Source organism: Phalacrocorax aristotelis, chromosome 7, assembly GCF_949628215.1.
Source record: "Phalacrocorax aristotelis chromosome 7, bGulAri2.1, whole genome shotgun sequence".
Classification (NCBI taxonomy): domain Eukaryota; kingdom Metazoa; phylum Chordata; class Aves; order Suliformes; family Phalacrocoracidae; genus Phalacrocorax; species Phalacrocorax aristotelis.
The window spans coordinates 38510338-38532441 of NC_134282.1; the positions used below are offsets into that span (position 1 = coordinate 38510338).

The 22104-nt window shown below is 36.7% G+C and overlaps 1 protein-coding gene across 12 annotated transcripts in view; it reads left to right on the plus strand.

Annotated features, from left to right (window-relative positions):
* Window positions 1-19665, plus strand: part of LRRC49 (leucine rich repeat containing 49) — a 58336-nt gene extending 38671 nt beyond the window's left edge. For all 12 annotated transcript variants that reach the window (XM_075100183.1, XM_075100186.1, XM_075100193.1 and 9 more), the window contains 6 exons: window positions 4963-5114; window positions 8459-8696; window positions 9983-10168; window positions 13608-13717; window positions 14389-14542; window positions 16615-19665. In XM_075100183.1, the coding sequence (XP_074956284.1) occupies window positions 4963-5114; window positions 8459-8696; window positions 9983-10168; window positions 13608-13717; window positions 14389-14542; window positions 16615-16821 (1047 nt within the window). In that variant the 3' untranslated portion in view covers window positions 16822-19665. The remainder of the gene's footprint in view (window positions 1-4962; window positions 5115-8458; window positions 8697-9982; window positions 10169-13607; window positions 13718-14388; window positions 14543-16614) is intronic.
* The last annotated feature ends 2439 nt before the right edge of the window (window positions 19666-22104 follow it).

Here is a 22104-nt window from a genome sequence, read left to right on the forward strand (position 1 = left end):
AAATATTTAGAGTTGCTGTCACTTTCCTCCAAACTTTCTTAAACTATATACAGTGTAAATTAAATTATAAGCACTCAAGTCAGTAGCAAACAATTGCTGTTTTCCTGTATTCGCTGCATCAAAAAAGTTAATTTCAGCAACGTCATATCTTCTTTTTCCCTTGCTAATACTTTTCTACCCTAACAGCCGAGTTTCTTCATCCCTCTTTTTTTTTAATTGGTTAAAACCCATTCCTGGGAAAGTTTGAGATGTACTTCAAAATGTACAGAAAATGTAATTCCTTTTCAACAGAGGATGAACTTAATATTTACTGGAACAAGAAGTAGTTACTGCTACCAGAATCTTCACACTTCTGAAATTTGCTTTTTGTAAAATGAATTCTTGCAAGTTTTTGAAGCTCTGTAGGAATTCAGCGGCCCACAGCTGAGGGCTCACAAAACAGTAGGGCTGTATGATAGTTGAGGTTATGAGGAGACCCTCATAGAATTGTAAAGGTTGGAAAAGACCTCTATCTACCACATATGAACACCTAGAACATACAAGAGAACTCCCCAAGATAAAGAGCACAGTTGTGGAATAAAACTATTTGAGAGAGCTGCTAAAGTTACCCCAACATATTTTTCCTAATGATTTATGGCAGACAGTTTCCAATCATATTTTAAGTTCTTATTAGAACATCATAATGCAAAATATTTTCTAATACAGTGTTCTCAGTTGTTGAAGGGGATGTCATAAAGCCACATTGCAGAGATGCAGAGGAAACAACTGTGGTCCAAGAGTTTTACCAAAGATGTCTCTAAGTGACTTTCTTGTATTCAAGGGACAATTGATCAAACTATGTAGCACATTTTACGAGCAGTTTCTCTGTGCCAGTGCCTGGTAAGTTAAGCCCCTATTAGTGACAACACATTCTGAATTAATATTTATAAAATTCTGCTGCAAATATCAAAACAGTCAAAGAAAGGAGAGCACAACCCAAAGTAATGTAAGTTTTTAGTAAGTTTCCTATACACCCATGGAATGTCAGACTACCAAACGTACATAGGATCCCACAGTGTTTGCAGGCAAAATTCTTCACATAAAGTCAAGGTTAAATTTCCTCAGGAAAAGGTATGTCATCATAACCCCACTTCACCACTTATGTCAAACACGTACTCTATACAGATCTCAAAATGAGAATAAATAAACCACACAGTAGCTCTTTGGGAATAAGAAGGGGCTTTTCAGTTTAAAAACAAAAAAAGCTCTTTTAAAAATACATAGTCTATTTGTCTTTACATCAGTATCTGATCATCCCAACTACATTAAAGAGTGCACACATCCTTGCAGCACCCCTTATCATAGACTCACGGAGTCATTAAGGTTGGAAAAGACCTCTAGGATCAAGTCCAGCCACCAACCCAACACTACCCTGTCTCCTAAACTATGCCCTGAAGTGCCATGTCTACATGTTTTTTTAATACCTCCAGGGATGGTGACTCCACCGCCTCTCTGGGCAGCCTGTTCCAATGTCTGACCACTCCTTCAGTAAAGAAATTTTTCTTAATATCCAGTCTAAACCTCCCCGAGGCAGCTTGAAGCCGTTTCCTCTTGTCCTATCCCTAGTAACTTGGGGGAAGAGACCAACACCCACCTGACTACAACCTCCTCTCAGGTAGTTGTAGAGAGCGACAATGTCTCCCCTCAGCCTCCTCTTCTCCATACTAAACAACCCCAGTTCCCTCAGCCTCTCCTCATCAGACTTGCTCCCCAGACCCTTCACCAGCTTTGCTGCCCTTCTCTCAACATGTTCCAGCCACTCAACATCATTCTTGTAGTGAGGGGCCCAAAACTGAACATGATATTCAAGGTGTGGCCTCACCAGTGCTGAGCACAGGGGCACGATCACTTCCCTACTCCTGCTGGCCGCACTATTCCTGATACAAGCCAGGATGCTGTTGGCCACCTGGGCACACTGCTGACTCAAGTTCAGCCAGCTGTCAACCAGCACCCCCAGGTCCTTCTCCTCTGGGCAGCTTTCCAGCCACCCTTCCCCAAGCCTGGAGCGTTGCATGGGGTTGTTGTGGCCCAAGTGCAGGACCTGGCACTTGGCCTTGTTAAACCTCATGCAGCTGGCCTCAGCCCATTGATCCAGCCTGTCCAGGTCCTTCTGCAGAGCCTTCTTACCCTCGAGCAGATCAACACTCCCGCCCAACTTGGTGTCATCTGCAAACTTACTGAGGGTGCCCTCGATCCCCTCATCCAGATCATTGATAAAGATATTAAACAAGGCTGGTCCCAACACTGAGGCCTGGGGAACACCACTTGTGACTGGCTGCCAACTGGATTTAGCTCCATTCTCATGCTCCTGAACAAACAGAATCGTCTAAATGTGATCGGAAGAAAATGCTATTTCAGCTTCGCCTACTTTCTGTGACATACGGCCCAATGATCACTGAAGTCTAAATATTGGGCATTTAGTGTTGTGTAACCAGATAATGTGATAGGGCTTCGGGCAAATTGAATGCAGAATAGAGTTTTGAGCTCTTTAAAATGGAAAAACTTTCAGAAGAAGAAAAGTTTTAAAGTAATTTCCATGTACTTTTAGTGCCAGACAGCTGCAGACATAATTTAGTAGATCTATCTCTGCATTATCAGTCATTGAAACAGATCATGGTGTTTACTCTGAGTATTATAGCTGCAGCATGAAGGATTTGCATGTAGGTATAAAATGTTTTTCTGTGATTTATATGCAGTTGTTCGTTAGTCTTAAGGAATAAAGGAATTCTTAGGCTCTACCAATTAGCAGTCATAGATGATGAAATGCTTCCTTTTTTTGTTGATCTACTATTTTCTGTTTTTCAAAGAAATATTCATTAGTAGTGCTTTAAATTTCACATCTCCAACACTGAGTACTGTGAGGAACATTTTTAGTGAACTACACTGCAGTGATGTCCATAACTCTCCCAATGTGAAAGGAATTATGTAAAAACATGACGGTAACAGTTACATGTTACTTTCATATATAAAACCTAGGAGCATAGAGAGTACAGGTCAAACTTGAGATATCAAAAGTGTTAATTTTAAATTGTACAATTAGATTTACCCTGGTCCCCTGCCTTTCTCCATAGGCGTAGAAAATAAATTTTTTTTTTTTGACCAGTTGGAAAAAAGGGATATAATAAAACCTCAGGTTTTGTGCTGGGTTTTTTTTTCCCCCCCAGCCGTACAGTCTGTCTTAAAACAAATGTAAATGTTCAATTTTAAAACAAAAAAAGCCATCTGTCCTTCAGGATTTTTGGTACAGCCTTCTAAATCCTAATCAGTATTATGTTGTTTTCTTGTATCTTAATCAGCCTAACAAAATATTCTGAAGGAGACAGGAACTAATGTAATGGTATTTAAAATCATTATATTAGACAGGCCTTTAACACTGATAAGAAATTGATAAAGGTGTTGAGCTTATGCTCTGAGGAAATAATTAACAGGGATTTACCTTTTTTTTTAAAATCAATTTCATATTGCAACTTGAAGCTAACAAGTACTTGCTGTTTCAATCCAAAATTTCATAGTGTTGAAGTAGAATATTCATCAGTACATCTGAAGACTATGCACCTTTTATCCTTCCCCTGTTTATGGGTAAAATTAGTGGCAAAGACACAGGCTGTCAACTGTGGTTTTTACTATTAGGGGGATATTCAGGTTTGCCTTTTTCCCCCACTCCATTCCAAAGTATCAGGACATTTGTATTCAATTCCAGCGATGATCTTCTGAAGTATGTAAGAGAAGGTAAAGGATTCTTAGAATTTCAAGGGGTTTTTTAATACTTCCTACGAGTGGGGAGCTTTAAATTAAGGTTGTTATTTTGTATGGACTTGAAAGCTACATTTCTATAGCAATGTCAATTTAGAGTATGATATTATACACCAAGAAGCCATTGGCTTTGACTGAGGCTCTGTTTTCTCCATGTTTTGTGGATGTAAATTTATTTTATGCTAAGCTCCTCAGTAATATTTTCCTGTAAGAAATTCTAAGTCCCTGTGCAAGTTTAACTGAAAGTAGTGTAACGGTGAGACGGCTGGCTCCCAGAGAATTAGATTTGATTCAGAAAAAAAAATGAAGCGAAACTAACAATGAATTTACCCTTTGATATTAATTATATCGTGCCATTTTCATTTGATGAGAGTTCAGCTGCCAGTCCATAAGCTCTTACAAAGCACCTTGTTCTTTAACCTTTTAAAGTATGCTAAGTGGGGTATACTAAATAATATATATCGGTATGATGCAATAGAATAACCACCTGCATAGAGAATCATAGGTAATTGACAGGATTCGCATGACTGTACAAGACCAAGTACTTAACAGACTTTTGAAATACTAGTTCATTGACAAGACCTGTCTAGAATATAAAAACTACTTTTTAAAAGTATTACAAAATATTTGAACTTAGATATGTTGTAGTCCTTGTGTCTATCAGGAAGGTAATTTCATTTTCTGTTTTTATAAAATTGACTTTTTACATTTTTCAGAAGGTAACATTTTTACACACACACAGAGTATGTTGCAATTACTGCTAAGACTAAGACATAACTGTCTTAACTTAAGTGCTAGGGTCACTCTAGCAGCATGGAGAAAGGTACAAGCAGTCTGCCCTGTTTTGTGGGAGGAGCATTACAAGCAGCTCCAGACTGTCAAGATAAGACTACTGTGGTTAGCCAAACTAAATAGTTTTAAATAAGTTTTCACAAGTTATGGATTTAGTATGTTAAACTTGCCTTGTTTATGTTATTACAACTTTTGTGAAATCATTGTTATGCAAAATAGCACTAGGATGATGCCTTGGTTTTAATGCATAACCACCAACCAGTATTATCATTTTTTCAATTTAAAACATTTAAAATGTTTTGATTAAGCAGAACATTTATTTCAGAACAAACAAGTATGTTGATACTGCACTGTCATAACTTTTATTTATTGTTTCAGGAAAAGAAACGGTTAACAATTTGTAATATTGCACGTCAGTGGGAGATACAGCAGAATCGAATAGCTCTTGTGGATTCTTTAAACCAAGATAAAGATAATGAACCCTGTCAGATCAATGGCAGTGCTGCTTATGTATTTCCTGAAGAAAGCAGGTATTTTACTGGGAAATATTTTTTCTTGTTCATGCCTTATATTCCAAGTTACTACTTCTCACTTCTGAGATATCACTGTATTTCATTGTAGAAAGTAATATATCCAAAACAATCCTGAAGAGATGTTTTACTTAATGATCGAGGCTGTTACCTGTTAGTAATAAGTAATATATATTAGATAATAATGTAACAGCAACTCCTTGACTAAAGAAGTGCAAGCTAAACTTTTATGTGATTTTGCTAACTAAGGGAGACTTCATGCTTGCAAGAAATGTTAAATGTGAATTCTTGAGCCTTTTTTAAGGCTGTGCATTTCCTTGACAACTTAGATTGTTGCCCTCAGTTGAAATGAACAAAATGAGGATGTATGAGCATTAAAAATGTTAGTAACCTCTTTGTGTATGAAGGTTTCATAAATTGTTTTAAATTCACATTCTCAGTTTGAACAGCAGCATCTCTTATTGGACCACTTTCATACTCATGCTATTTTAAAAATAGCAGTTCTTTGACTTAGTTTTATTCCTAAGATAATTTTTCCTAAGGTAACTTTTCTGTTGTTGGTATAAGATATGGTGTTGTGGTTTAGCCGGCAGCTCAGCCCCACATAGTCGCTCGCTCACTCCCCCACCGGTAGATGGGGGAGGGAATCAGAAGGGTAATGCTCGTGGGTTGAGATAAGAATAGTTTAATAATTAAAATGAAAAGAAACAACAACAGAAATGCAATGTAAAGGAGAACAATGAGAGGCGCAAAACCCGGGGGGGGAGGGGGAATGAACCGCCGTAACAAATCGCACGCGACGCAGCCGACCCGACGCCGTGCCGCTCCCCAGCTGCAACCTGCCCCGCCGTCAATATACTGGTCATGGTGTCACATGGTATGGAATGAACCTGCCATTGGCCAGTTGGGGTCAGCCGCCCCCACCATGGCCCTGCCCCTCCCAGCCCCCCTCCGCCACGCGGCAGAGCGCGGGAAGCTGGAAGGGTAGCCGACACCCCTCCGCCCGGGAGGAGAATTAACCACTTCTCAGCCAAAACCAGCACATATTATTATATTATTTTTGTGACACAAAAATAACTTTTTTGCTTGTTTTCATCTACAAGGTGTCTGTCTGGCATCCTATGTAATTTAAAAACCAAATACAGATCTTAATGAACAATGTGTGCCTTGGATTGGCCAAAACCAAACTAGCACACTTTCAACCTGGCTAGCTCAGGCAAAAGCCTGAAAAAATAGTCTGCATGAATTCAATAGCAAGTACACCTTCCCGCTGTGCCTGATCAACACTGGAAATGTCAGGTACAGGCAGGAAATCTGCCTCTCACAAACAGAACCCATCTGATTTTAAGCCTAGTATTGGCTAGACCAATTTATCTCCAGTTGATTGCTGCATCTTTTGAAGCGCTTTTTTTTGTTCTTAGGATTTTTAAATTGCTCTAGTCCTTTCTCTTGTGCTTCTAAAGCTTTCCCCTGAACATATGTTTAGCCACTGCTTTCTTGCCTTCTTGATTTCTTCACAATTTAATTCAGTGTTAGTAATCATCCCCCATGACCAAGTCAATGCATAGTAGCATGAGCATTGTCCTGTTAATTAACAGATTCTCATTGCTTGAGAAATCATGCTTTTAAGTAACATATTAAGACTTTTTGCATGAAGTTGTGGGCAGGATCTCGGTGAACTGCAATTTCTGCTTATGCCAGATACAGTGACTAAAGTTGGTTTATTCCTTGTAGTTCCTGACCATGAATGTTAGGATTCTTTTGTCAAATCTATGGTGATAAAAGAAAATGCACAAAATGTGTTCCCATGCTCTTGTGAAGGTTTTTGTAGTTTAAGATTTGTAGAATGCATTGTAGAAATCAAAGTGGTTACTTTTATGAAATGTAAAATTTCAGGGCCCCCCCAGATGTTAACAAACCATGTGCTTTATTTGCATATATTATAAGTCTCTTATGTAAATTACAGTGCATTTAGTTTTCTGAATTGGAGATCTAGGTTTGGAAATTTTATCTTTTTTTATGACTGATTCCAGAAATGAAAGTGTGATAGTGATCTTTATCACCAATTTGTATTAGTTTAAACAGATTAATGAAGATGTGGCAACGTGTGTTAGAATTAAGAAGCTGTGGAGAACACTGCCATTTTTTGCCTCAAATCCTTATTGCTCTTTAACACCCTCTAAGTAAAAACTGACATTGATCTACTACTATGTTTTATAATAGTGAAGAATTTCAGAAGATACTTTCAAGACAAGTGACTAAGCAATAAAATGACAGGTGAAATTCAGCATAGATAAGTAATAACAGCTTCATGTTGAAGTGATGGGCTCTCAACATTTCCAGTTGAGGGTGAAATCTTAGAGTTCTGGTTGATTTTGTCAAGAAAACATCAGTCAAGTAATCACTAGTAGTCAAAAAAGTAAAATACATTAAAAATACTAGGATGGTAGTAAAGAATAAAGCAGTAGTGATTATTACACAACTTTCTGAACCTGTGATTTGCGCTCATCTTGAATTGTCTGTGCACTTCAGGTCGAGTCAGCTGAGTGTATCATAACTTACAGTAACTTAAAGTTGGAAGTAAGATGCAAAGAGATGAGTTGAGAACACCTGGAGTTATTGCTTAATCTTAAAGTAGCTCTTGTGAATTGTAAAGCTCACATTAGTTTAAAGAAATGCTCATTCATCCTTATTAATTAGGGATTAAACAAGGATAATAAGCCATAAGATTATTCCCAACTCTACGCAGAATAATGAATCCTGATATCCTGATCAGATAATGTAACTTATGGTTTTGAGGAAAGAGTGATACTCTTGACAAGAATAAAAATAACTGTTCAGTGCTGTGAATAGCATTTTCCTGGATTTGTTTTAACAACTGTCTGTTCTTAAAGCGCTTACTCATGCCATAACTTTTACATTTCATCTAGCAAATAGAACATGAAGGTGACTTTGCTTGACTAAATACATTGTTTGAGGTTGTTTTTAGATATCTAAAGCAACACAAAATACGTTGTTAGCATTCTGGGTTAAAAATTTTAAACAGGTTATTAAATATGAGTGATTTCTTTATTTATTTGATTCCCCCCCCCCACAACTGAAATGCCCCCAGAGCCTTTTTGCCAAAGAAGTAGAACATCTGCAATGTTACACGATGGAAAGAGGTTTTTTCAGCCCTTAATGTTTTTCAACCAGATCGGGTACTGCAAATAAATGAATGCTGAGAAATGCACTCATATTTGACAGTTGGGCTCTGGTAAATGAAAGGACTATCATTCAATAGAATGGTGTTACTATCTCAAAACAATCTCATTTATATCACTGCATTTTTATTTCCTCCACAGGTCTCTTGATACAATATTGAGCAGTGCAGTACAAGGTTTGTCTGTTCTTGAGTCTCATTTAGTGGAAGTGGAAGGAGACACTCTTTGCTTGTATGGTGCTGGAGCACTGGAGTGCCTGGATCGAAACTGGAGTGTTCAAACAGCTGGAATTATTGTCACAGTCTCCTTTATATTCATAGAGTTTGATGAAATTGTTCAAGTGTTAACAAAACTGAAGATGAAATTTCCTAATTCTGTGGTAAGAATGCCTCAAATTTCAGCTGTATGAACAGCTATGGAATATGTATTCTCTAAAAGAACCGTAATCTGGCACAGTCACCCTTGTGTGCTTTCATATAAATAGATACATCTATGAATTACATATTTGCTTGGTGTTATCCTGTAATGTTCACTTTAGCTTGATGCTTCTTGAATATGAAGGCTTTAATTTGAATTCTCATACAGGTTGGTCTTTTCAGACTAGTTATTATTTCTCTTAATCCCTTTGACCTAACTGATTATTTTTAAGTTTTGCAAAATTGGTGTGTAAATACAGTGTTGCTATTCTACAGTGTTGTTGTGGATCTCTGGTATCAGGAGACCTTCATTTGTCTTCAGCTCATTGATCAAGTAGCTGTTAGGATAAAAAGGAAGAGGTAAAATTCAAAGGAAATAGCTAGCTAAATCAGTACAGCTCTTGGAATTCCTCAGTTCTTGATCATAGAATGTCCTGAGTTGGAAGGGACCCACAAGGATCAAGTCCAACTCCTGTCCCTGTACAGGACAACCCCAAATTTACACCATATTTATGTGTAAATTTGATGAAGCAAACCAACATAAATCAGATGTCCCTTTAGTACTTTTTTTTCCCTCTTTTTATTTCTTGGACATTTAATTCAGTTATTCCTAAGTAAATATTAAAATAGTGATGATTTACCTATCTCAGTGAAACAATTCTTTTGGGGGGGGGATTTGTGGGGGATAGCAGAATCTTAACTAAATTATTATTTTCACCATCAAACTTTCCACCTTCCCCTTCCCTCAGTAATGCTACTGTGTAGCCAAACATACCACACTCAGAGGAGCACTAGCGTAGGGCATGGTTCAAAGAAATGGGACGGTATGACTTAATGCCAGCCTGCTGTGGCCAAAAAAGCAGAATATTTAAAAACATATATTCTACTTATTTCTCTGTGTGGATGTTGCAGTTGCCTTACTTGCAGAATTAAAATAAACATTGCTCAAGTAGCATCACTGCTTTTTGTAATGTTGAAAATACTAGTGCTGTTGCTAGAGGGTGTTTATAAATTGTTTAGGGCTTGTAATGTTGACATTGCTAAATATATGTAATACACCAGTTGGTTGATATATTGATGTGTTTTGCCACAAAGACCCTAAATGAAGTGAGCTCAGTTGCTTCATCAGAACTAAAGACTGTTTATTTGAGTTTGAAAATTGTTTGAGTGGCACGGGATAGGAATCATTATGTTCACTCTTTATTTCCTTATTATTGTGGCTTGATTTTTTGGTTTTGTTTTTTTTAAGCACCTGAAGTTTAAGGAGACAAATCTTGTCACACTGCAGCAATTCAATGCATTAGCCCAGATGCATCACATTGAACAGTTGACAGTTGATCCTCAGGGAAATCCAGTTGTTAACTTTACTTTGTGGAAGTACTACGTTCTGTTTAGACTGAACCATTTTAATCTACAGAAGATAAATGGAGTAAAGGTAGGACAGTGTTGTTCCTTCTTATTAGTGGTCTTACAAGGTAAATTAGCATTGTTTCTAAAAAAAAAGCAGGTGAATTGCTAATAAAATGAGCAGTCAGTGTCCTTTCACTATTAGGGGAAAAAATTTTAAGTAGACGTCACCATATAATTTCTTGTGCTGTGCATTTAAGATCAGCTGTGCTGTGTTACAATTAGCAAAGTTGTTAAGATTGTTAGTTGCCATTAAAATATTGTAATGTCTCAGATGTTTGCAATTGCAAATGACAGTTCAAATCTATACCTGAGTGGTAGGGATATACCTCAAAGGAAGATTTTTAAAATTATTATTTCTGTATGTGTTTCTTTAAAAAAACAAAACAAACAAACAACAAAACAAAAGAAAACAGAACTAAAGAACTGCATGCCTTTACTTCATTTAAAGACATACTTTATTATGTTCAAAATGATCACAGTGCTGACACTGAATATTTGTGCAAGTATGTGCATTTGACAGACTAGTAGTTTACAGTGCATTATTATTTATAATTTCAAGTGTCACAAAGTATAGGTAAAATAATATTTTCTTCTTTAAGCCTATCACAGGAATAAGTCTGTCTTTTTTCTGTTTGCTATGTACAAGATGCTAAGCATGTGTTTTTTTGTTGGGTGTGTATTTTATGTTAAAATAAATAGAAAGTTAGGACACTAATATTGCTGGGTTTCAATATAACCTTGAATTTAGTACTTCATAAAGCACATCCATCAAACTTGATGGGGCGCGGGGGGCGGGCAAAAGAAAAAAGGTCGAAGGTGAGTTTAAAGTTTGTTTATTTTTCACTACGTCACATTTTCAAAATCAACACTACTGATTCAGATTAAAAGAAAATAGAAGATAGATCTTACCTGTTTGGTCTTTGTGGAGAAAGAAGGAAAAAGAAATGAACACAACTATTTAAGTAGACTTGTTACAATGCCAAGTTCAGCAAATTCAGCCTTTGAAGGAACTTTTTGAATTTAATACTGCTTGGGGATGAATTTAGTAAATGGATTTACATGTAACACAGCATGCTTTTTATGTAGGACATATATCAAATCTTAAATATGTATGACTGAAGAACATTTTTGTCATCAATCAACTTTTTCAGCCAGACCACACTACATGAAGATGTGCACACAGAAATATTTTCCTAGTGTCATTTATCATTTCAAAAGTAAGCAGAAGAAAGAGGTAACTCTGGTGTCCAGCTTTGCAGAGATGTATTACTTTTTTCTTTTAAAATGAGTAATAGAAAATCCTGTTTCAATTTAAAGAAAACAAACTCCTGAAGTGTGCTTTCAGAACTTAGATCAGCCCTAAATAATAGATTCAGATGACTGAAAGGGAAATGTGTATATTGTGCTCTTCTGGTTAACGTTTGTGTGCAATGTTTGTGAAGACTACTGTGTTGCCAGCTCTGAGGTACATATAGTTTGGTTAGTATATATTGCTTTTCCTCCCCCATTAAGAAAATGAATTGCATAAGTCCACCACTTTTAAACAACAACAACAAAAAAAGGCATAAGGAAGCTTTTGTTTTCTCCCAACTTCCCCATTCCGTTCCAGTAATGTTTCAGGCTAGAAGCTGAGCATTAGTCTCCCCCAGCAATGATTTTGTTCTCTTGCTAAACTGTTACGTTTACTAACTGTGAAGAAGTATTTTCTCTTCATTGAGATAAACTGAGTCTTTCCCAGTGATAGTAATCTCAGATTAATTAAGAGTTGTCAAGGTTTGAAATTACTAAACTTTACAAAATGCTTTATGGCAGACAGAATAACAGATGCATCACATTTACTGAATTGTGTCTGTTTTCTGGACTTGGCAAGAAGCAGGCATAATGGACGTATTTGTGTGATATTACTGTTATAATCTTTTTGTGATTAATGGAGCAAACAATGTACTGGAGTAAGATAGAGAACATGAGTTTCTGGGAACTCAAGAGTGTATTCAGCAGTGCTGTCTCTGGTGACCTGGTCCTTATGCTTCTCTCAACATAAACAAATAAATTAAAATCACTTATTTCTCCAGCAGACATTTCTGCCTGCAGTGGTCATTGTTTCCCTAGCTGCCTTCTGTGGTCTTTGTTTTAGACCTTGTTTCTGTTAACGGACTGATCAGCAAGGTCATCTACTCTTAGGCTAATAAGTAAGACTTATTTAAGTGAAAATAAGCAAGCCTAAACACTGTGAAAATGGAATTGACTTTGCATTTCTAATTTTCTGATTTACGTTGTCTCTGGTGGGTGTCTCCCTGCATTATGCTGTTGCAGTATACTTAAGGCAAGGGTGGATAAAGGTCAATAAACATTAAACAGGCATATAATAAAATTACGTTAATTTCAATCAAAAGTCCATTTTACACATTTGAATAATACAGAACACAAAAACTGTCTGGAAGTACTTAGTAAATATTGTGAGTATTGAGGTCTATTTAATAATGGTTTGCTTTCCAAAAGTATGTTCTAAGAGGAACGGAAATCAAATTTGATCCAGAAGTTAAGAAGTCACTAAGTGAGTTTCATTGTCCTGTGTTATCCAGGTCAGATTTAGATATGATCATAAAGATTCCTTCTGCACTCAGTGGAAAAGCCAGGAGTCTAAAAACTGTGCCAAAAAACTTTTGGCAGTTGAAGTCAGTTCATAGCCTGGCCAACAGGGCAGGAGAAACACAGGCCATGGTCTCCAGAGGTTATGAGCCAAGATAAACAAAAAACAACAACAACAACCACCAAAAATAAACCCCTTCCACCTTCCTTATACAAAACTGAAATGTATAAAATTATTCCTGGGAATTTTTCAACCATTGAAAATTGAAGACATCTGTAACATAATGTTGACACAACAGTATGGATGATATTTAGAGAAGTATAATGGAGGAACAAATGCAAATGCAGAGAAAACGGTAATTTTTTTTTCTTTAAAGCCTCTCTTCCTATAGTGTTCTCTGTGATGCTGCCAAAATAAGAGAGACTGTAACTTACCTTTTCACATGTGGGTTCCCAGAATCTTTTCATTTCTGCAGCATAACTTGATCAGAAAATTTTCCAGTGTATCTTCTGTAAGTGCATGCGGTATGGAGCAGAATTAATATGTCTGATCTTCAGATACTCAGTGTAAAAAATAGTTTAAAAATTTCTCATTTCATGAAGAATATCATGAAGCACAGGTTAGCATGTGTATACATTAAAGTTTCCAGAATTACAGGAAATAAAACAATCACAAGTAGCTCATTTGGTTTCTTTAAAGTGCCAGTAAAAGCAAATCTATGTTTTGAAGGTATGCCTGGAACAGATCTGTATGCAGTGTTCCATACAACAAATTTTAGTTAATTCTCAATGTACATACGTAATGAAATATTAACGTGCCAATTTTGAAACTTAACTTTTTTCTTTTTTTCCTCCTTTTCCCCCTTCCCTCACAGGTTACTGAAAATGATATTGTAATGGCAGAAAGGCTCTTTGGCATTCTGGCCTATGTAGCATCTTCTGAGCTGCCACATTATCGCATGCTTTCATTATTTGGAGAATCTAGGTAAAATATAATGAATGGAACTGGAATTTGTCCAGAATGTATTGTTTAATTCTTTTGTATGCTGTCGTAATAAATTCTTTCTAGGTAAAAGATAGAAATTTCACAAATAACATCTTAGAGAAGATAGGTTCTCTACTTATGCAGAAATATTAGCATCTCCTGATTCATGTAGACGGAAGTTTCCAGAGTTGTATGAAGTCTGTTGATAAGATTAAAAGGCACTCACACACAAATGCACTTGCTTGATTAATTCTCCAATTGTATGGGTATCGATGAAGACTGACTATTTTTAGTGGGTATTTTATAGCAGGTGACTGTAACAGTTAACAGATTTAAGAGTTGGTGCTGTAAGAAAAAAGGTGCCTAAAAAGACTACTTTTAGTCTTCTGTAGATACATACTTAGGAAGTCTTGCAGCTTAAACTTTTACTGTTTAGGAGATGGAATGTGATATATATCAAAAAGTCAATTGTATCGTTACTCCTCTGTTAATTTGCTTCTAGAGTCATCTGTATTTTGAGTGACTTGAGGATGCAGTAAACTTGAAAGCTCATAAAGTACATGTTCAAAGAGAGAACAGAAAAAACCCCTGATGATCACTAGAAACATCTACACTTAAAAAACTTGTTTCCAATAATCAAAACTGCAAATCTCTTTATTATCTTTTCACAGGAGGAAGCAATTCCATTGTCTGCTGGAGGGAAAGGGAAAGAAATCCGGGCTTGGAAGTGAGGAAAGTACTAACAACAGAAGAAATGGAGGAGAAAGCACAACTCGAGCAACATTGAATTACGTGACAAAGGACTTTCATATGGAAAAGCTGGAGGTAATTATGTAATTACAAAATAATTCCGTTCTCTATTATAAGCGTTAGACTACTACTCATGGAATTTGTCTATTATATCAAGTTTCAGTTGTGCTATTGAGAACGGTGGTTTTAAAATATCATTGTTTACCATATTTATGTGTATGATCAAACATTCCTCTAACTGATCTTTGCCAGGCTACTGGATAATCGTTACTTTTTGTCTTTAGAGAATTGGTTCCTGAACAGTTCCACAGACTCAGAAATACATTCTCACCTACAAGTCTCATAATGAAATGTACCTGCATTAGTAAAATGTAAGAAGTTAGCACAGTTTTTCACAAAGAAAAGTGTATATTTCACATGTTAGGGTTTTCTAATGAAATTAGAAAGTCAGAAAGTGTATCCCAAAATGAATTGGTGAAGAACACCTTCAGACAGGATTTGAGAGAGTGCAGGCTGTGGTAATAAAGAGCTGTTTAAATGAGCTACAAGCAAATAAATGTATAGGAAATATATAGGAAACATATGAGGTTTAATTATTAATAAAATTGCAAGCTGGCTTGTTTCAGATAAGTGTATCAGTCATGCTTGTTTTAGTTTGTGTTTCTGATCTGCTAACTCTTGCTTGGGCAGAGAGAAAATGTTCCCAGGGTAAACATGCTTCTTTCAACCACTATCTCCTTTCTGAGCAATCAGCATGAGTTCTAGCTGTATGCACTCTGCTTCCCACATTTGTCCTGTTATTTGCTTTCTTGATTATGTGGAAATATATAGTGCAAGAAATTAAATCAAGTTCTGTAAACACTGAATTCAGTTACTGTGGTTTTGTTATCTCAGATCCATAGCAGAAAAAGAGGCAGTGACTCTGTGTGTGTAGAGATTAAATTAAGAAAACATTTTAGTTTCAAAAGCTGTGATAGTAGCTCTTAAACCTTTGAATGGCATAGAGTAAGACAGCGAGGCATTCCTCTTGTCCTTTACCATTGAACAAGTGCTATAATAAAATAAGCTTGGTATTTGTACAGTCTGTTAAATATACGCATTGTTTTCCCAGTGCAGCAATTCACACCTTGTTCTTTGTTATAGCATTATGTATGTGGCAGCAGGTATTACAGGATGTCACAAGAGAAGAGTAAGATAGGCAAAAAGGACTGATTCTATTTCCCCATCAGCAGTAAGCTAATGTAGTAAATATGACTGGATAAGTTCATTGCTAAAGATGACAGTCTGAGTCATTGATTAATAATCTGGGTTTTTAGATTAAACAGCTGGAAAACATTTTCTGTGCTTTATAACTCATTTAAGAAAACATCTGTTTTGATGGCCTGAAGCATGACTGAATATTTTTAACACTGCCATAAATCAAACTGGTTAGATATTTAGCACCAGTGTAACTTATTGTTCAAAGCCTGTTATGGCATTTTATAGAAACTCTGCAGAAACAGGGGTTAATACAGTTTGGGTGACTAAAGTCAGAGCTAGTAGTTGCACAAAGTGCAATATTTTTTTGTTGTAACTTTTTAAACGTTCAGATTACTTCAGCATCTAATGTAGTGCATGTTAGGAACAATGCACTTGCCAGAGTCCATCAGGGAACCTGTGGAAAGGATGCATACAGGCATATTTTTCTGTGACAACATGCTTAGTTTTCGTTAGGACAGGTAGATAAACAAATACTTTCCAACTGTTGTACTACAATCATGAAAAGCTGGGAAGGGAGAGAAGGAAGGAAAGTATGGTGCTTAATCTCTGAAATTTTTCACTGCTATGCCAGAAGATAACAAAAATTGTAATGCTGCTAAAAGATATTTATATGACTACTTAAAAGTGGATTTCAGATAAATTAGTGAATGAATGTAATATTCATATTATGAATACAGTAAGAGTCTGTGGCCACACTCAGAAAAGCTTGGCTTAGACCCTGGGCCTTGCAACTTAAAATCAACAGGAAAAAGTGTGCAATGGCCTCTTTGCCTGCTAATCACTGTGTTCTTTAATTCATTAAATTTTTGTGGCTGGTCTTCGGGTTTGCTCTTGCTTAACCTTTTCTTCCTTTGTTTTATACAATGTGTAATGGTTCTCCCATGCAGGAAATCAAGGAAAGAAAAACATTTTGCCAGACGTACGTCAAGAAGTTAGTGAAAGAAGCGGCTGACATCAATATGAAAAACGAATCCTTGCAGAAGCTCTGGCCTCAAATGTTCATTGAGCTTGTCAGAGATGCAGTGATAGAAATACGCAATAAAAATTCCTACATGAAACTCTGCTTACAGCGGATCACTGATCAAAAACAGTAGAGTCAAGGCTTGTTGTCTTGCAAGCTTTTGGTTTCAGTGTTCTGTGATGTTTTGCAAACTTAAAACAATAGAATATAAAATTACTATCACTATGGCATACTCTACTCCCCATCCCCCTGAAGGGATGTCTTTAAATCTTAATTAACTCTTGATAGTTTTGAAATAAAAGTTCAATGCATACTGCTTCCTTGGCTAAATTGATGAGATCGCACAGAAGTAACTTGGTGGTTGTCATTTTCTACTAAGTTCTTGGTTGTTTTTTTTTTTTGCTATGCTTGCTTCTGTAGTGCTATAGCATTTATTTTTTTTTTAAGGATGAATTTATACTCTGCTTGCCTTATTTTTATTGAACACTTTTCAGTTGTCACCTTTTTGACTATTTGCTGCTGTTTAAAAAAAAAAAAAATCACGAATAGTAGCCTTGGCCTATCAATCCAGCCTGTCCAGGTCCCTCTGTAGAGCCTTCCTACCCTCAAGCAGATCAACACTCCTGCCCAATTTGGTGTTGTCTGCAATCTTACTGAGGGTGCCCTCGATCCCCTCATCCAGATCATTGTTAAGGATATTAAACAAGACTGGCCCCAACACTGAGGTCTAGGGAACACCACTTGTGACCAGCTGCCAACTGGATTTAACTCCATTCACCACAACATTTTGGGCTCAGCCATCCAAGCCATCTTTTTTTCTTCATGGAGGCAGTTTTGACACAGGCTATAGGCCAACTTAACTTTGGCAACATCTCCAAGCTAGATGAACCATTGACCTTGTTATTGTTTGGTTCCACTTGCAGACCCTTATACCTATTATGTAAGGGCACCTGGGAAGGTTGGGTAGTCAGAGAGGAGATGCACCTGCTGTGCCAGGCAGGAACTTGTTGCCGTTGTCCCCCATCCCTTAAGTCACTGTGTTCAGCCAGGCAGAGAGAGGATAGGGAATTCTATGTATCATGTGTCCTGACTGCCTGTTGGGTCTGTCTCAGGGAAGGTAGGGGTGCGATTCCAGTAGCCTATCTCTCTCTTGCCCTCCCTGATACCCCTCAACATACATATCTCCTCCCGGAGCTCTCTCACTAAACAGAGGAGTTCCACTACCTTGCTGGGTTTGGAGAAAAAGTATTTTCTGTTTGCTTACTTTGCCTCAGGGAGCCTTCAGAAGGTTCTTTGGGGTTTTTGTCTTTCTGGTTTTTTTGTTGTTGTTGTTGGTTGGTTGGGGTTTTTAAATTTTTTTTAATAAAGTGATAAAGGAAGAAAAGGTGAAAGAATAAAAGTGGGTTGTAGAGGAATCTTGTAAGAAATTGAATTTGGTTGACTATAAAAAATCAGAAATGTTTTCCCCCATCTCTTAAAACATTCTTTTAGCTTTTCTTTTTAAAAGCATAAATACATATGCACAGACAGTGTGGTGTGTTTTATGCCTTTTCCATGTCTTCCTATAAGTTCTGCTATCTTACAGAACTTGAGATTTTTTTACAGGGTGGGGAGAAGTAAGAAACCTAGTAAAAAGCATGCTAGATGCTAGCTTTTTTGTATTTTTTCTCTCTGCTTGGAAGGTTTTGTTCAACAGCATGCACATCTGTGTGATTTCACTGACTGCTGCCTAGGCAATGGCAGGTGGTCCAAAAATCTTGATTCTGTTGGGGAGAAAGCTGTTCAAGAGCACTGGGAGCAGGGCTAAAGGCAGCCTATGAGCACTTAGGACCAAAACATCAGAAAGATTTTTGAACTCTTCCTTGGAAGGGCTTGCATGCTACAAATGCTAGACTTGGGAATGAAATATGACTCAGAGTGCTGATGTCAGTAAGAACCAAGGAAACAGAAAAATTATGTGGGAGACTAACGTGTAATTAAAAATTCAGAGGTGACTTTTCTTTTTTCAACAAAACATTGTTCTGCCCAGAGCCAAGCAATAGTTTTGGTAACAGTTAAAGACTTACAGAGCATTTAATTGGCACTGGGTAGTGGATTGTTATTGTTGTTCTCAAGTATAGTGACAGTTGTTCATAACCCCCGGAGTCCTTTTGCAGCTACTGCTCTTGTTGCTTGAGACAGGACAAATATTGCACAAGCTTTAGAGAAGAAATGGAGAGGGAGAGACAAACAGAATTGTTTAACTCTGGCATTCCCCTGAAAGAGATACACAAGAAGGTAAAGAATTATTTTCTTGTAATTCGAGTATCTTAGAGATTAAGTGCTGAATCCAGTCATGCATGGTGGTAGAATTTAAATATCTGTAATACTCTTGATCATTTCCTAGTAGTTTTAAAGGATCCTAAACAAGTTCTTTCTTTCTGGAATACTAGACATGCATAACACAAATAGCACTAACCTTTTCAAAGCAGCAAGAACAATACCTTTCAAGAGTCAAGGTAATGAAAAGCCTTTCTGCATATAGTATTGAGCATTTAACACTTAAGCACAGCAGAAGATAGCCTGGAATGACATATGGTTTCCATCTACTGATATCATTAGACAAGAGATTGTAAAGTTAATTTAAACTACAGTGGTGAAGAAATTGTGCCCTTGATTGTGGTGTGTTTGTATTACATGCTCACGTAGTCTAGACATCTTACTTGGTTATCCAAATAATGCTGGTATTAATGTAATTCACGCTCAATGAAAGAAATCATAGCAATATGTAGAGAAGCCATGACTTTGCAGTAATAAAAAATGCTGAGTTCATTGATTAGCTATTATATTACACTTTGAAATTATATTGTGAGACTATGTGCTGTGGTTTGTGTTCTATATGAATATGTAGCACATTTGCTGCCTATTCGCATTAGGCTTCAATGATCTGTGTTTTCTAATAAAGTAAAGAAATAATTCTGAAGAATGATAAAAGAAACCAGGAGCACAGAGTATAGCTTTCTTCTAGTTTCTAACTTGGCACTGAGAATAGAATATATTAAGCTTCATACAAATATCATATCCTGGGTAAGTATGCAAGTTGAAGTTGTCAGAGTCATTTGATTATGAAGCTTTTGTGTAAGTCTACAAACAAGATTCTCTAGGAAAATGTTATTTCAATTCCAAAGAGATGTCATAACTGTAATAAAATGTGAACATTCAGGTTTTCGTAATCCAAAAAATGTGAACTGCCTTATCAGTTTAGAGAAGAGAACTGGGTAAGTGTTAGAGGGTGTGACAAGTGCTGTTGGAATACTGAGTGAATAATGAAGAGAACATTTATTGAAATCATTTTGCATTCTTCTGGAGACTGCACATGAGTTCATGGAAACTGGAATATATAATCCCAAGGCAAAAGACATAATCACTCCCTAAAAGACACGAGCATGAAAACCTCTCTCTGATATTGTGGTAGTTACTTGTGTTGTTTTGGTGGTGATTTGTTTTTTTAACAACAAAATAACAAACATTCTAATGCTTTTATGACAATGCAATGAACAACCACCATATCTTTAGAGGTTTTGGTATTTATCTAATTGGCAGCTGCATCTTATAAAATACATGTGTCAAACTCACCTGAAATGGTATTCAAAGGAGGCCATAGGATAAAAAGCAATGCCTTGGAGAGGATCATCCTCTGATGGCCTACATTTCAGCAGCAGCAAAAGTGAAATAAACACACTTGGTTGCATTAGGTATCTGGTAATGAGCTGTTAAGGTAGCCAGGTACTTTATTTCTCATCTGTAGTGTATGTTAAGTGTTGGGCAGCTACAGAGTCTGAGGCAGCCTTGTGTATTTTTAGAGGTGTGAGAACTGTTGTGGGAAGCTGAATCCTTCTATATTCCTCTTCCCCTACACCCCTTAGGAGGCTCTCGCTTTCCCCACCCTTTGTTTCCAAGCTCCAATGTACTCTGCTGTTATTTAAGGAAAATATTGTCAGTATTGCTTGTAGCTTCAGTGCATGGTCTAACAGAAGGCAGGCACGGGCAGCTTTTTCCCCATCTCTACAGTGGGGAACAGCTACAGAGAGGTTATTGCTTAGTTAGTATTAGTTACTGGTGTAAAGCTAAAGTGGCATAGTTGTGTTATTTGGAGACACCAAGAGGAAGAATGCTAGGGCTAGGGACACCTGTCAATGTGGGGCAAAATAGTTCTAGCACATGTAGTGCTAGATTCAGTGGGATTTTTTTTTCCTGGGTGCTTTTTGAAAAAATTTTTTTCATTGCTCTCATTTCAATTGAATCAAGAGATTAGGGAATCCATTACTTGGCTGCCACTAACCCAGACTTCGTTAACTAGCACTTTCACCTGTAACAGTCATAGGTCAAGTATTGCCAGGATTTTTTATTTTTATTTTTTAAACTAGTCTGCCTTATGTTCTAGGAAGGAATCATGCCACTGTTCGGTTTTTTAATTTTTATTACTTATTGCATCTATAGAATGAGTGGCATTTAGGATAAATAAAATGCACTGAAAGTAGGTATTTTTATGTGAGTTTATGTGCTAAATATTTATCACATCTTTGAAATACTTGCTGATCTAGAGGGGTCTTTTGCTGTGGGTTATTTCATACGTGTTTGTTTCAGAATGCAATCAATTCAGTGATTCCTAATCATCAGAAGCATTTGGAAATCTAGAACAGGATTGCCAAGTTCTTGGCTTTTGGTCTTGCAGTATTTCTACTTTTTTAATGGCAATTTTTGATACAGCTAAAAATCTTATAAAATTATAAGTAAGTTCCTGGAGATTGTCTTTAGTAGCTCAATTAAAACTTATTTCAAAACTTTCGCTGAAATGTCTTTACCTATTGTAGACAAAGACTTATTTTCTTAACCATTCAAAAGAAAGTTTTTTGATGTGCTCAAGATTACTTATTTCATAAAGTATATTTTTTTCCAGAAGGATTTACATAATGTTCTAGAGATTAACTTGGTGAGTGTAATTGTTTATCTTGTTTTAATTCTGGACTAAAATAGTATGATGTCAGATGCTGTTTGGCTTCTTTCTAGCATTGTGTGATGACATCAGTCTTCACATCAGAGAGAATTAGAGCTTGAAGGTACAACATATTTTTGGCAGGAATTATGATAGTGGGATCAGGAGTTTGGCTAGGGTAAACCTCAGAGTGATCTGCTGGAAATTAAGAATACCAATTACTTGTACATAGTGAAACCAAGAAATTACATGCAGCTTGTGTACTGTAGGCTAATAAAGTTTTTGTTGTTTAATTTTTTTTTTTTAATTACTGGGATTCTTGGAAAATTTGCATCTATTTTCAGATCAGAGAAACGAGTGCCTGCATTAGTAGCAAATTATATCACTCCATTCCTATGAGGAGCTTGGAAAGGCTCTTGCAGCTGCATCTAGAAGTTTAGG